We start from the raw sequence: 16,086 nt of genomic DNA on the forward strand, positions 1-16,086 counted from the left end.
TCCAGTGCTGTGCTCCGCCTTCTCCCCAGAAAACATCCTACTCCTCCAGCCATAGAGGAAACTTCCGAGCGGACTTCGTAGCTTCCAACTGCGGGATTTGTACGTTAAAAGCCGCTGATGCTGTGAGGCAGAGCAGCATGCGGACCTCCAGAAGTTAGCGGGGAGATGAGCGTAATTTCATTGACTGCGGTAAGAAATTGTTCCCCCATTTTTGTCCTCATCCTCCTCCTCTTTTTTCCCCCGACATGGACATGGAAAGAATCACGGCCTGAGCCGCGGCGAAGTGGGCTAGCTTCGTGTAGGCAAACATTAGCATTTTTTCTTATCGCTAAAGTATAAAGCTGGTGGATTTAAAACTAACACCGCTACAGTTTGCCCCCCCCCCCCTCTTTTTTAAAGCGCAAACTTCAGTAACACCGCAAACTGAAGTTTGTGTGATGACGTCACCACGGGACGAGGATCCCACTTTGTCTAAAAAAACAAAAACAAAATGGCTTTTCTCAGTCAAAACACGTCGAGGCAGAGATTTAATGCACGCACTAGTTTTTAAATATGGAAGCTGCTGTGTGGGCGATGTTTTGGGATAGTTGGTGATGGTGTGAGCCAGAGGGCATGAAAAAGTACCCGCTTACGCTTACAATGACTGGGATAAAATTCTGATTTAATATAAATGTTAAGCTTAAAAACTTTATTTAATAAAAAAAAAGTTTTAAAAAATTTCTGAAAGTTTATATTTGAAAATATAGATACGGTTTTATCAATCTAAGTAATGTATATGCTAGTTTAGTGCCTTTTGTAGTGCCCACGTCTGAAAGCCACATTCAAAATGTGATTGTGTGGACTGTATATAAAAGATGGAAGAGGTCATTATTTTCAAAGGCCAGAAGGGGGCGACTACTCTGGCTGCAAAAAGACTTCCAGTTGTATGGTGGGTTATGGGAAAGTGAACCTTTTTTCCCCTGATGGAGTGTATGCAAATACTTTTTTAATGACATTAATTAAAAATGTCATCAATTAATTATTAATTAATGATTTTTTTTTTTTAAATAAGCAAAGTTAAAAATGTGCTCATGTTACCTTTAGTGAGGTCACAGTGCAAGAGGTGAGTGTTTGACCCCAATACTGATACCTGTGGTCAAAAATAAATAAATAAAAAAGAACTTTTTTAATTTAATCTTGCTAACAAACAGAAAACTCTGTAACAGCGTTAACCACTGCTGAATGAATCTGATGTGTGAAACAGTACCATTAGTTTGTTGCAGGCTCTCTATAGTGAACATATTATTAATCTGAGAGTATGACTGTCAGCATAGATGTAGTTATCCTGTTACCAATTAATAATAATGATGATAATGTAAGAAATATTAAGGAATTGCTCAAAGTAAATGTTTTTTAAATGTTATATTTTATTAATGGCATTCAGCCACATCGTAATATCTTGTTAACAAAATGAGGAAAAAATAATTGACTCTGGCGTTCTACTTTCCATGTTCAGCAAGTCACTGATATTGTGTCCTTGTTCTTCTACCATCATAAAATCCATCTTTCCTTTTTATCTTAAAAGTCTCTAAATTTCTGTGGATATTAAAACACAATGCAGAAAAAGCATTGAAATGATTAACATCTAAATGCTAAATGTTGTTTGAAATTTTTAATTGTTGTTTCTTATTTTGTATTGTAAAGCACTTTGTGATATTTGTTCTTGAAAAGAAAAGAACATACCTGGGACTCTCCACCATTTGGTCTTAGAACTGAAGAAGCTTCTCAGATGAGAAGTGAAACATCTTCAGGAAACTTGAAGAAGTCCTGTCGCTTTCTTTCCACGCTCCTTAGACTACCATGACTACTTACTTTACTTACTTATCAGTCATTTTAAAATACAGTAACAGAAAGTTATTGTCTCTGGTTGATACGTTTTTGTTTAATAAAGAGAAACAATAAAGTAGAGGTGGACAACAATTCTATATATATTTAAAAGTATATTCAAGGTAAAATTATTATTTTTCTGTAATGATTTTTTTTTAAAAACGTGGATATTTTGTTTTGTTCTGTGCTGTAAATACAAATACAAAAACAACCAATTTCTTTTCTCTTTTCCTCACATTTGGCTCAGTTAACTTTTTTAAAAACACACACTTTTAACAAATTACATTTACCATGTACCATGAAGGAGTTGCATTGTTAAAAAAGACAAGTTTGTCTTCATAAAAGGTTCAATAAATGTAAAATGCTTCCAAAAACTAGGGTCCGTACTTGCAGCCTGAATTCTGTGTTTACCAACATTACTGATGATATCAAGACGGCTAAAATTAGAGTGTGCAGTCTGTGTCTGCTGGTCCTTAAATGAATTCATTTCCTGTGAGTAATGTCTTTCCAGTTTTCTATTTTTAACTTTTGGTGGTGGGGAAACCAAGAAAGACACCACCCAAAACATAATGTGGAAAGTACTTGGACTTGGAGTAGTTGTATTATTAGTCAGTTATCTGTTAACCACACTGTTACCACTTAGTGAACTTACAGGGTAAATGCGCATGCTTAAAAACATTTACAATATCTCAAATACAATTTTACAAGTAAGAGTAAAATCTATTACACTTTTATGAATGGACCTCATGAAAATTTCCATGAAATGTAAATTTACACTGCCTCTAAATTTAATTTGGATCATTAATTTTGAATTGCTCAGTTTGTCCTTTATAGTTTGACTGAAACAGTTTCAGGCTGTTTTGAATATTTCTAAAATGGTAAGAACAGGAATATAAGCTTATGTATGAATAAAGTCTTAGAAGCGAGGCATAGTTGGGATTTTTGAGTGTTCAGTCATTATTGTTATTTATTTGGCCTTCATGTCTTGAAGTTTTTATTAAATAACAAAAGCAGAGGACAAATTCACCACTGCCATGCTTTGGACAGGTGAAGGATGTGTGGAGCTGTCAGGTTAGATGCTACCAAACAAAACACGTTTAAAAATGTTCCTAAACTCAACCACATACTTGTTTGTTTGTTTTTTACCCTTCATTTTAAAGTGACAACAGTTTGTTTGTGTGGAAAGTTCCGTTTCAGTTAAAGTGGTATTTAAAACTTGTTTACACCTGTAGGCGCCGTGTTAATGCTCATGTACGTTTGTGTGTCACAGATACACCACTAGAGCTTCTGCGTTCTCCTGCTTGTTCAAGTGGTGAGTTCATCTCCTCTTTGCTGTGTAGTGGTTGTACTTTTAGTCCCTGCGGAGGAAACTGTTTACAGTCAATGTTGCATAATGTGCATCAAAGCAGACTGTGACTTGTGACTTGTGGTTTTTCTGCGCAAACAAGCAACGCACAACAAGTGAATCATGTTTTGTTCCCTTAAAAATTCAAACCATTGCCACTTACTATGATGTAGGTGCAGCTCTATGTAATAAAAGTTCATTTTAGAGCTAAATTAAGTAAATACTGGTGGTTGTATCCTTGCACAGACCAAAATAATTTAAGAAACTTTATCAGCGCACAGTGGGAACAGTCGTGCCCTAAAGGGGAGTTTGGGTAACATTCTTGAGATCAGTTTATTTCAAAGCTTTAGTAACTTTTTTTAGACTGTTAATATAAATCTGCCATTAAAAAATCTTTATTTATTTATCGATTTATTTATTCAGTGCCTGTTGGTTCAGTCATGGCTCGCGGCTGCATCTGCTGTGTGAAGTACATGCTCTTCCTCTTTAACCTGCTCTTCTGGGTAATTTTTCCACACACACACTGACTCGGCAGTAAGAGATTAACGCAATTTATCGTCACCGAATCAGCAGGAAGTGTCTGAGTTTCCTGTGTGTTTCAGCTGGGAGGCTGTGGATTGCTGGGTGTCGGCGTATGGCTCTCGGTTTCTCAGGGCAGCTTCGCCACTCTCTCTCCCTCCTTCCCCTCGCTCTCCGCCGCCAACCTCATCATCACCCTCGGCACCGTGGTCATGGTGACGGGTTTCCTGGGCTGCCTGGGTGCCATCAAGGAGAACAAGTGCCTCCTGCTGAGTGTGAGTGTATTACCATATTTAGTATAAATGAACTTTTGTTCATCTAATGTTGACACTTTTCTTCTTTTACTCAGTTCTTCATTGTTCTCCTGATCATCCTGTTAGCTGAACTTATCCTCCTCATCCTGTTCTTCGTCTACACCGACAAGGTAAGACTGCAAAACGCCAACATTCATGCTCATTAGTGCTCCTCCCAAGCTGTAGATGAGTGTGACTTCATATCCCATGATCCACCTCTCTGGTTCTGTGTGCACAGGTGAGTGAAAATGCCCGGCAGGACCTGAAAGAAGGGCTGGTGCTGTACAACACGGACAACAACGCCGGCCTGAGGGATGCTTGGAACACGATACAGGGAGAGGTGAGCAGACGCTTTAAAGGCGACTCTTTAAACCAGCTCCTTGTTGAGTGAATGATGCACTGTCATTTCCTCCCCTCCTGCTTGTTTACCAGTGGAAGTGCTGCGGCGTGACGAACCACCGCGACTGGCACACGGCGTTCCATGATGACGTGGTTCCTGACCGCTGCTGCCAGCAGGTTTACCCAGACTGTGGACGCAACGCCTCCAATGTGTTCTGGACGCGGGTCAGTGAAGTTATCAGTCTGCTAATTATTTTATTCCTTCTGTTGTCAACAAGGCCCTATAAATAAAAAAAGGTGGGGTTCAGGTTTAAAATGAGCTGCACAACCGCGACTCATATAGTTAATGAGTTGGTGTTCATATAGGTAATGAGTTCTTTTCCTGTTTTCCTGTTATTTCTTTACCTCAAACTTAATCCCAAACTGTTTTTTGTTTTATTTGAATTTAAAGAAGCATTAGGCTGTGTTTGAGTGTGTCAGCAACAATGACAGATGTTAATAACCAGGAACAAAAGGAGAAAAGTTTTCTTCTCAGAGTGAACTCAGAGTAAAGCTTTATTGTGACCCGATGTCTCCTGTTGATCTCGTTTCCTCGTTTTTTCAGGGCTGTTATGAGAAGGTTGAGGAGTGGCTGGATGACAACAAGCACCTTCTGGGGACTATTGCGATGTGTGTGCTGGTCATACAGGTGAGCGGCACCTTATCCGGTGCTCACATCCAGACTTTAAATACTCACAGGGCCTGTGCTATGAAGCAAGTTCAACATATCCAGGATATAGTTTCCTTAACTTTCTCAGGGTTACAGAATCACAAAAAACTAAATATAAATTCATTTAAGACATTTTACTACCAATTAAGGCCATGTGCCTTTAAAGACTTTGTTAGGGACCCCTCTCCCTAACAGCTGTGAGATACCACCCCCGGCTAACTGGAGGTTCTGTCTAAGGCTACTGGGGTTGGCAGGTTGCTGCTGAGTGTTAATATGGCACATTACAGCAAGTATTCATGGGCTTCCAACATGACTGTATTGACAAGAGTAAAATGAGGCAAAAGTTTAGGACGGTTTCAGTATATTAACGCTCAAAGAACAACAGGAAATAAGCTTCCCCTGAGGATCTATTTTCTTACTCATGAGAGAAAAAACAATAACTTCAGACTGTCCCATAACCCTAGAGACCATCTTACTATCTTCCAGGAATTGTGATACAATTTTCCAGGGAACCGATTGGCCAATAAGCCTTGATTTGATCATGTTGATCTCTTATCAGGCTCCAGAAACGGTTTAGGGCTGGTTATGCTGGTTAAGAAGGGAACCGCCTTCTAAAGTTAACTCGCTAAGCACTAAATCCTGCCTCATAATACAGCTCTTTATTAACTGGAGTGTTTTTCTGTTTCCAGCTGCTGGGCATGGCTTTCTCCATGACACTTTACCAACAGATCCACCGGGCAGGGAAGAAGTACGAAGCCTGAGGGGATTAATGGAGGTGTTTCACACGTCTGAGCTTTGGGTACATGAAATATATCATTGTTATAGTTTTTAAAAAGCCAGTTTTTATGTGTACCACTACAGCCTTTTATCTTTTTTTCCATCTCTGCACCCAGTTATTGTTGTGAATAGCATTTAAATTAGGTTTGTTTGTTTTTTTATAGTTAGCTTTTATAAAAATCACAATATATATTGTGTTTTTTCTAATGTAAAGTAATAACCAGAGAAAAATCAGAACAGAGAGAAAGACTGAGAATGATTTATCAGGTCGTGGAAAGCCACGTGTTTGAGAAAAATGCTTAGACAAGGCGAGCGTTGTGTACTAACATGTTCAATAAAGATAAAGAGCACTCTACAGAAATGCGGTTTGAAGAGATTTTTTTGTTCCAGGTGATGATTACTGAGATTTGCTTTTGTTGCTGCAATCCTCTGATAAAAGCAGAGAGAGTTTCAGGCCTCTGCAGGCCTCACAAAGGTCAGATCAGGTAATTCAGTGAACTGATTGATCACCTGAGAGGGAAAGCTCTCTCTCCTGACTCAGCTTTTCTAACAGCAGTGATCTGATCTAGGTCATGAACCTTTGCCCACTTTCAGTGGCTCTCTGTGACTTTGATTTAAAAAACAAAACAAGATTAAACAATGGTTATTAACATGAGATTTCAGATTGTTTGAGGCCTCTGTTAACAGACCCAGACCGATGGCACTGTTGGTCTAAAGGGGGAAAATACTACTGTTGCCTGAAGACAAAGGAAAAGGAGAGGGGGCGGCATAATAGGAGGCAGTGAGAGAAGGAGAGGTAGGAGTGGAAGGATTGTAAATGTAGGTACTATGACTGATAAAAGGAGAGAGCTGTTTGATATGATATGGCTCCATGCTTGGACAGAGCACTACATGAACATAAATAAACATCTGGACCGAAGCCTCCCAGTGCTTGTTGGGCTGACAGGTTTGACCACACTGACATAAGAGACTAAAACTTTATTTTAGTTAGCTCCCACAGTTAGCACACATTTACATATTAATATAGTTTTACTTCACTCTGTTAACCTAGTTCCACAGTTACAAGTCCAGGATTTTGTTGTTATCGTAGACGATGTCCCCTTTGATGATGACATAACGGATGAGCTCCTGATGTCCTCCCAGCTGGTAAATCAGGTGCTCCCACCTGCAGAACAACACAGAGGACAGGCTCTGTTATTTTTATTTCTTATTTCTAATGTAAAGCTGTTATGATATTAGATTTTCAATGTAGAAAGAAGTCAGAAGTATCAGAAAAACACCAAATCGAAACATCTGCACGCCAAAGTTTCTGCCTCTGATTAGGAATCACTAAAACTGCACGCTTAATAAAGCTGCCTGGTAAAATAATGGTTCAAATTATGAAACCATGCATTAATATAACATTACAGTTAAAGGCAGCACTAAACTGCAAGCAGTGAGTGACTGAGTGCAACACACAGACTGAATAATTGCACTATTTCCACAATAGAAACACACGGCTGTTTATCTTTAAATATTACATTAACTTTTAAGCTCCATAAAAACATGAAAGTGGTCTTCGCACTGTTCTCTGCTGTGGGTGGGCTTACCGTGTGGCGTTGAGGAGCAGCAGGTCTCCGTGCTTGTTGACCTCCAGCGATCCATGTGTGTGGGAGCGCCCGAGGGCGTAGGCCGCGTTGATGGTGGCGGCGGCCAAAGCCTCTGGCATGGACATCCTCATGTTAACGCAGGCCAGATGCATCACTATCGGCTGAGGGAGAGAAAAAGAAGAAGAGAGGGGGATGTAAGCAGAGGGGAGCCTGCAGTTCCTCTATTGGCCACTTGAGGCAGACTCTTGAAGTGAATCAATCCCTCCAGACTTCCATTTTAAAATGTCCAACTTTACATGCTTACAGCAGCAGTTTGGACCTCAGTGGAAGCTAATAACTTATCATTCTTGCTTAATGAAAAACAACATAACGTTTAGGCTTCATGGGTAATGTGACAGTACTTACATCCATCTTTTATATACAGAGTGTGGCTGTGACAGAGACAAAGAAGGAGTCAGATCTCCTGCACTCACCATAGAGCAGCAGTAGGCGTTGGGGTTGAAGTCGCTGCCGAGGGCCACAATCACTCCGGCGTCCAGCATGTCTCTGGCCCGAGGCTGGGGCAACCTACACATCAACACATGTATTACTCGAAAAGCTCTCGGTTAAATGGTGTGTGTGTGTGTCTGTGTGTGTGTTACAGTACCGCAGAATGTAAGCTGTAGTCGGCAGGAGGACTGCAGCAGTTTTTGCTTTGGCCATGGCAGCAATTCCTGCATCTGTCACCTCCTCTAGGTGACTGATGGCTAAGGCTCCAAGCTCCGCCCCCATCTGAAATAAATGCACACTCTGTTTAACAAGACAGGACCTCAGATGATTATTAATAAACAATTAAACAGATTTCAGATAAGCATCCAAAAGTCTCCATGCAGCTCGTCTGCATTTGGCCCCAGATCGTCAATAAGATTTTGTGTGTCTTTAGTGTCTTTTTTTTTGTCGATGGTGACATTTCCCTCGTCTTCCTGAACATGTTTTTGGATGTGTTAGACCTGTATTACTCTGAAACTCAAAGATTATCAGCAGCTGAAATAACATATATTCTGAACACCCATATGTTCTTGAAAAAGAACATATGGGTGTAGGGAAACTGTTTAATAAGGCCACAAAAATGAACTGTAGCTCCCAATCATACTTATTGTTTTTACATGCATACATACATGACTCTGTGAACATTTGTTTTCTCAGTCCATCTGTATAGGGATCTGAAGCCTATCCCAGATGCAACAGGGCGTAGGTTTGGTAGTAAAGATGGTGATGAAGCATGCTGGCTTTCATCACAAAGGTGGAAATTAGCTGATATTTTTCTTTGGAGTTGGCATAAACTAAAATAATATGAGTACTGTTGGTCTAGTGAGCAGAAACTGAAGGTTATGATGTGGATCTGCAGAGGAATGGCTTATTTGAAGAGTTTCAGTCAGGTTTCAGAGCTCATCACAGCACAGAAACAGCTTTAGTGAAGGTTACAAATGATCTTCTTATGGCCTCTGACATTGGACTCATCTCTGTGCTTGTCCTGCTAGACCTTAGTGCAGCGTTCGATACTGTCGACCATAATATCCTATTAGAGCGATTAGAACATGCTGTAGGTATTACAGGTACTGTACTGCAGTGGTTTGTATCATATCTATCTAATAGACTCCAGTTTGTGCATGTAAATGGAGAGTCCTCTTCACACACTAAGGTCAATTATGGTGTTCCACAGGGTTCGGTGCTAGGACCAATTCTGTTTACATTATACATGCTTCCCCTAGGCAGCATCATTAGAAGACATAGCATAAATTTTCACTGCTATGCAGATGACACGCAGCTCTATCTGTCCATGAAGCCAGGTAACACACACCAATTAGCTAAACTGCAGGAATGTCTTAAAGACATAAAGACCTGGATGGCCGCTAACTTTCTGCTTCTTAATTCAGATAAAACTGAGGTTATTTTACTCGGCCCTGAAAATCTTAGAAATATGGTATCTAAGCAGATTCTTACTCTGGATGGCATTACCTTGGCCTCCAGTAACACTGTGAGGAACCTTGGAGTCATTTTTGACCAGGACATGTCCCTCAACGCACATATTAAACAAATATGTAAGACTGCTTTCTTCCATTTGCGCAACATCTCTAAAGTTAGAAATATCCTGTCTCAGAGTGATGCTGAAAAACTAGTTCATGCATGTATTACTTCCAGGCTGGACTACTGTAATTCTTTATTATCAGGATGTCCTAAAAACTCGCTGAAAAGCCTTCAGCTAATCTAAAATGCTGCAGCAAGAGTACTGACAGGGACTAGAAAGAGAGAGCATATTTCTCCTGTTTTGGCTTCCCTTCATTGGCTTCCTGTTAAATCCAGAATTGAATTCAAAATCCTGCTCCTCACATACAAGGTCTTAAATAATCAGGCCCCATCTCATCTTAATGACCTTGTAGTACCATATCACCCTATTAGAGCACTTCGCTCTCGCACTGCAGGCTTACTTATTGTTCCTAGAGAATTTAAAAGTAGAATGGGAGGCAGAGCCTTCAGTTTTCAGGCCCCTCTTCTGTGGAAAAAGCTTCCAGTTTGGATTCGGGAGACAGACACTATCTCTACTTTCAAGATTAGGCTTAAAACTTTCCTTTTTGCTAAAGCATATAGTTAGGGCTGGACCAGGTGACCCTGAATCCTCCCTTAGTTATGCTGCAATAGACGTAGGCTGCCGAGGGATTCCCATGATGCATTGAGTTTTTCCTTTCCAGTCACCTTTCTCACTCAGTATGTGTTAATAGACCTCTCTGCATTGAATCGTACTTGTTATTAATCTCTGTCTCTCTTTCACAGCATGTCTTTTATCCTGTTTTCCTTCTTTCACCCCAACCGGTCGCAGCAGATGGCCGCCCCTCCCTGAGCCTGGTTCTGCCGGAGGTTTCTTCCTGTTAAAAGGGAGTTTTTCCTTCCCACTGTCACCAAAGTGCTTGCTCATAGGGGGTCATATGATTGTTGGGTTTTTCTCTGTACCTATGAAGCGCCTTGAGGCGACTTTTGTTGTGATTTGGCGCTATATAAATAAAATAAAATTAAATTGAATTGGCTCCTTCCTGAGTTAGGAAGGAGCCGCACTAACTCAGGAGCCTGAGTTAGTGCGTGAGGTTGAGAAGTACCGGCTAGATATAGTCGGGCTCACCTCTACGCATGGCTTGGGCTCTGGAACTAGTCTCCTGGAGAGGGGCTGGACTCTGTCTCAGTCTGGAGTTGCCCCTGGTGAGAGGCGGCGGGCTGGGGTGGGTATTCTAATATCCCCGGCTTGCTGCCGGTACATTGGGGTTTTTCCGGTGGATGAGAGGGTTTGTTCCCTGCGCCTCAGGGTCAGGAACGGGTCCTGACTGTCATCTGCGCTTATGCACCGAGTGGCAGTTCAGAGTACCCAGCCTTCTTAGAGTCCCTGGGGGTGCTGGAAGGTGCCCCACCTGGAGACTCTGTTGTCCTACTGGGAGACTTCAATGCTCACGTGGGTAACGACAGCGAGACCTGAGGGGCGTGATTGGGAGGAACGGCCTCCCTGATCTGAACCCAGTGGTGTTTTGTTATTGGACTTCTGTGCAAATCACAGTTTGGCCATAACGAACACCTTGTTCAAACATAAGAGTGTCCATAAGTGCACGTGGCACCAGGATGCTCTAGGCCGCAGGTCGATGATCGATTTTGTAATCGTATCACCAGACCTGCGACCATATGTTCTGGACACTCGGGTAAAGAGAGGGGCTGAGCTGTCAACTGATCACCACCTGGTGGTGAGTTGGATCAGGTGGGGAGGGACGCTGGACAGACCCGGTGCACCTAAACGCGTGAGTGAGGGTGTGCTGGGGCGTCTAGCAGAGGCCCCAGTCCGCGAGATCTTCAACGCACACCTCCGGCAGAGCTTCAACAACATTCCGAGGGAGACTGGGGACATTGAGTCCGAATGGACCATGTTCAGCGTCTCCATTGCCGGGCTGCTGCATTGAGCTGCGGCCGCGCAGGTGGTTGGTGCCTGCCGTGGTGGTAATCCCGAACCAAATGGTGGACACCAGAGGTGAAGGGAGCCACCAGGCTGAAGAAGGAGTCCTATCGGGCTTGGTTAGCCTGTGGGACTCCAGAGGCAGCTGACAGGTATCGACAGGCCAAGCGGAATGCGGCTCAGGCAGTGGCTGAAGCAAAACTTCGGGTGTGGGAGGAGTTCGGAGAGGCCATGGAAAAAGACTTTCGGACTGCCTCAAGAGATTCTGGCAAACCGTCAGGCGTCTCAGGAGGGGAAAGCGGTGCTCTACCTGCACTGTGTATAGTGCTGGCGGTGCGCTGCTGACGTCGACTGAGAAAATTGTCAGACGGTGGAAGGAATACTTCGAGGACCTCCTTAATCCCACTGACACGTCTTCCGAGGAGGAAGCAGAGTCTGGGGATGAGGGAATGACCCGCCAATTTCTGGGGTCGAGGTCACTGAGGCAGTTAAACAACTCCTCGGTGGCAGAGCCCCTGGTGTTGATGAGGTCCGCCCGAGTTCCTGAAGGCTCTGGACGTTGTAGGGCTGTCCTGGTTGACACGCCCTACAATGTTGCGTGGAGATCAGGGCAGTACCCTGGACTGGCAGACCGGGGTGGTGGTCCCCATCTTTAAGAAGGGAGACCGGAGGGTGTGTTCCAACACAGGGGATCACACTCCTCAGCCTCCTGGGAAAGTCTATGCCAGGGTGCTGGAAAGGAGAGTTCGTCCGTTAGTCGAACCTCGGATACAGGAGGAACAATGCGGTTTTCGTCCTGGTCGCGGAACACTGGACCAGCTCTTTATCCTCTCGAGGATACTTGAGGGTGCATGGGAGTTTGCCCAACCAGTCTACATGTGTTTTGTGGACTTGGAGAAGGCATTCGACCGTGTCCCTCGGGTGTCCTGTGGGAGGTGTTGCGGGAGTATGGGGTGTCTGGCCCACTGTTACGGGCCATTCGATCCCTATACAACCGTTGCAAGAGTTTGGTTCGCATTGCCGGCAATAAGTCGGACTTGTTTCCGGTGGGTGATGGGCTCCGCCAGGGCTGCCCTTTGTCACCGATTCTGTTCATAATTTTTATGGACAGGATTTCTAGGCGCAGCCAAGTGGCGGAGGGCTTTCACTTCGGTGGCCTCAGAATCTCATCTCTGCTTTTTGCGGATGATGTGGTTCTGATGGCTTCATCGGTGGGGGCCTCCAGCTCTCGCACTGGAACGGTTCGCAGCCGAGTGTGAAGCAGCGGAATGAGGATCAGCACCTCCAAATCTGAGGCCATGGTTCTCAGCCGGACAAGGGTGGAGTGCCCACTCCGGGTCGGGATGAGTTCCTGCCCCAAGTGGAGGAGTTCAAGTATCTCGGGGTCTTGTTCGCGAGTGATGGGAGAAGGAGCCGGAGATCGACAGACGGATTGGTGCTGCGGCTGCAGTGATGCGGACGCTGCACCGGTCCGTCGTGGTGAAGAGGGAGCTGAGTGTAAAAGCGAAGCTCTCAATTTACCGGTCGATCCACGTCCCGACCCTCACCTATGGCCACGAGCTGTGGGTAGTGACCGAAAGAACGAGATCATGGTACAAGCGGCAGAAATGAGCTTCCTCCGAAGGGTGGCTGGCCTCTCCCTTAGAGATAGGGTGAGAAGTTCAGCCATCCGGGAGGGGCTCAGAGTAGAGCCGCTGCTCCTCCACATCGAAAGGAGCCAGTTGAGGTGGTTCGGGCATCTGACAAGGATGCCCCTGGGCGCCTCCTGGGTGAGGTGTTCGGGCATGTCCCACCGGGAGGAGGCCCAGGGCAGACCCAGGACGCGCTGGAGAGATTATATCTCTCGGCTGGCCTGGGAACGCTTTGGTGTTCCCCGGATGAGCTGGAGGAGGTGGCTGGGGAGAGGGAGGTCTGGGCTTCTCTGCTTAGGCTGCTGCCCCCGCGACCCGACTTCGGATAAAGCGGATGAGGATGGATGGATGGATGGATAAATTGAATTGAATTAGTTCAGAGGTGAATATTCATCTTTAGGCTGTAGCTTACAGTGTATACATAAGCTTCGGCAGATACCTGAGCAGAGTTCATGGGATGAAGCTCATCTCCGTGGAAATTAATGTTGAGGCCCATTTGTTTGCCTGCCTGCAGGATGGAGCGGCTCGAGCTGAGGTCAAACACTCCCTGCTCACAAAACACGTCGATGTTGTCGACTCTGAGAGTCCCAGCAGACATCCTTTCCTTCAGCCGAGGCAGCTGAACTCTCAGAATGTCCTCTGTAGCTTCTACCACTGTTTTCCCTCTAAAGGAGGAGAAAGACGTGGAGGAGGAGGAGATATGGAATATAAGGCAAAAATAGATCTGTGATACTTACTTGGGCACTGCATGAGCTCCGCAGTAGGTGGCAGAGATGTTTATAGGTAGGGAGCGCCGGGCCTCCTCGATCACTTCCAGCATTTTCAGCTCGGTCTGCAGCTCCAGGCCATAACCGCTCTTACACTCCGCCAGGGTGGTGCCCGCTCGCTGCATCCGCACCAATCTGCTGCGGAGGGACGCCAGGAGGTCCGAGGCGGGGGCAGCTTGAGTGTGCTCCACCGTGAAGTGGATGCCTCCACCTGCTCGGTGCACGTCCATATAGGTGGCACCTGCCAGCTGCAGATGGAGCGCCGAGCATGTCATCAACAGTTCAGATGCTAAGTGATGCGAAGTGAAGTTAAGCAGAATAATTTACCTTCATTGCAAATTCATGCACCCGGTCCCCAGCCCAGACTGGATGAGTGTGAGCATCAACCAAGCCTGAAACAAGAACTTTGCAGCGGTTAATCACTGCGAGAAGAGGCAGAAGTAAAAGGTGGAACATTAAAAGTACTTTGGACTTTGGCTCCTTCCTGATTTCTTAGTTTTTTGCATATTTGTCACATTTACAAGCTTGATCTCAAACAAATCATTTAAATTTGGCATCTTTAGTCTGTAAATTTGATGATGATAATGGGGGGAAACAAAAAACAAACCAAAAAAATGTTCGGGAGCCTTTTTTTAGAACATCAAGTATTTTTTACATTATACTAAGGCAAGAAATTCTCAACAATTCACACGTCTGACTGCTTATATTTGAGCTTTAGCCAACAGAACTGATACAGAGCTGATGCTCACCTGGCAGGACGCACATTCCTGCAGCATCGATCACTTTGTCAAACAAAGCTTCTGCATACTGAGCTCTGATGGTTTCTGCAGGCCCTACAGCTTTAATCAGCCCATCACTGTGAGGGAAAAGCACACATTCATCCACAGTGACTTTATTCTCTGACATGTCATGCGTCTCTACAGCCTGTAGGGGGCGCTCCAGTGTGTATCATTGGTCGTCAGGTTAAGAAGTCACTTTTCAAATAACCCGAAACTGGTGCCCAGAAGCAGGTACCAGCACAGCTCCTTACAAGCTCTGCTCACTTCTGTATCTACATGAGATATTTTCCATCTTTCTGATGCAATCTGAGAGACTAATAAAGCGTATTAACCTTCAACAGAGGTTATATATGACTCCTGTCATATTTATTCATGTGCCCTGTGTTATTTTTAAGCATTTCCTAATATATTTGTCAACCTCCAAAACAGATGTTTTTTTAAACAGAACTATTGATTTTATTGTAGTTTTCTACTTTTTTGCTATATTTTGATCAGTGTAGTATATCAGTGGTGGTCTCGGATTAACTCTTTTGCATTAAAATGACTGACTGGCTACATTAGAACATTTCAGAGCATCTGTGATAGACAGTAGATATGATAAATACAAACAGAACCATTTCTTTAAAGCCTTTAATATTATACAGAAATGCTCATCATTTCAGTCACTAAAGCAGCTTGGTCTGTGAATTAGAGATATATTAGAAAATAACAACAATAAGAAGAGTGTATAAATAAAATACCAAACCGGTCTAATTGTAGGGCAACATGGTAGAAGAGGCTCTGAATCAAATGTTTAAGAGACTTTAAAATTTTGCATTTGTGCAGCTACGTGTGCAATAAAAACCTATCACCGGTTTAGTCATCTTTAAAATGTACTTCATATCCTGCAACATGTGTCTTTATTTTACTTAACAGGACAGTAAACCTTTGACAGTCAAAATCTAATCTTTTACTCAATAATCCCTGTACTATTTTCCTCATTTATTCAGTTTCCTGTCAGTTTATGTGCTTTTGTAGAGCACAAAGCGTGCACATGTATAGATTTTGGAAGCCAAACAATCCCACTTTGTTTATAATTTAAAAATCTTGAGATTTTAACAAGCTTCTAACCTTGCATAGATTTCTTCTACTGTGTAAATCCTCACACTAGAAGCAGTAGTCATTTTTGCAAAATGTTCACTTTGTGCCCACCTTGACCCCCGACCCAGATTCTTTTTCATCTCCTTTATAAAGCTTAGAGATCTGAAAATGTGCCTATAAACTTCATAATTTGTGACAAACTTACCTTCCTATTACAATGCTCCCGTTTTCAATCACGCACAGATTTTGCATCCCATCTTTGGTCAGGTACTTCTCAGAGTTTTTGCAGATCAAAACTAGCTGTTTGGCATTTTTAACCAGCAGTCTGTAAGGTCTGGACATTTTGACTCATCTGAAGTCAAACTTTAGGAGAGAGGGTGTTGAAGCCAACTCAGGAAACAGGCAAATATTTGCCCAGGAGAGAA

At 43.6% G+C, this 16,086-nt stretch overlaps 2 protein-coding genes across 2 annotated transcripts; one reads left to right on the plus strand and one right to left on the minus strand.

Annotated features, from left to right (window-relative positions):
• The first annotated feature begins 40 nt into the window (after positions 1–40).
• On the plus strand, positions 41–6,209 carry LOC116325431 (tetraspanin-9). The gene is made up of 9 exons (XM_031746312.2): positions 41–189; positions 3,137–3,178; positions 3,635–3,714; positions 3,814–4,005; positions 4,080–4,154; positions 4,262–4,363; positions 4,456–4,587; positions 4,967–5,050; positions 5,761–6,209. Exons 3-9 carry the CDS (start codon positions 3,652–3,654, stop codon positions 5,830–5,832), a joined length of 720 nt encoding a protein of 239 aa, XP_031602172.1. The 5' UTR covers positions 41–189; positions 3,137–3,178; positions 3,635–3,651; the 3' UTR covers positions 5,833–6,209.
• Positions 6,210–6,811: 602 nt separating this feature from the next.
• Positions 6,812–16,053, minus strand: amdhd1 (amidohydrolase domain containing 1). The gene is made up of 9 exons (XM_031746370.2): positions 15,867–16,053; positions 14,552–14,658; positions 14,130–14,194; positions 13,773–14,050; positions 13,475–13,700; positions 8,084–8,208; positions 7,911–8,004; positions 7,438–7,598; positions 6,812–7,013 (listed from the first exon to the last, which is right to left on the minus strand). Exons 1-9 carry the CDS (start codon positions 16,001–16,003, stop codon positions 6,908–6,910), a joined length of 1,299 nt encoding a protein of 432 aa, XP_031602230.1. The 5' UTR covers positions 16,004–16,053; the 3' UTR covers positions 6,812–6,907.
• Between the last annotated feature and the right edge of the window lie 33 nt (positions 16,054–16,086).

Source organism: Oreochromis aureus, linkage group 17, assembly GCF_013358895.1.
Source record: "Oreochromis aureus strain Israel breed Guangdong linkage group 17, ZZ_aureus, whole genome shotgun sequence".
Classification (NCBI taxonomy): domain Eukaryota; kingdom Metazoa; phylum Chordata; class Actinopteri; order Cichliformes; family Cichlidae; genus Oreochromis; species Oreochromis aureus.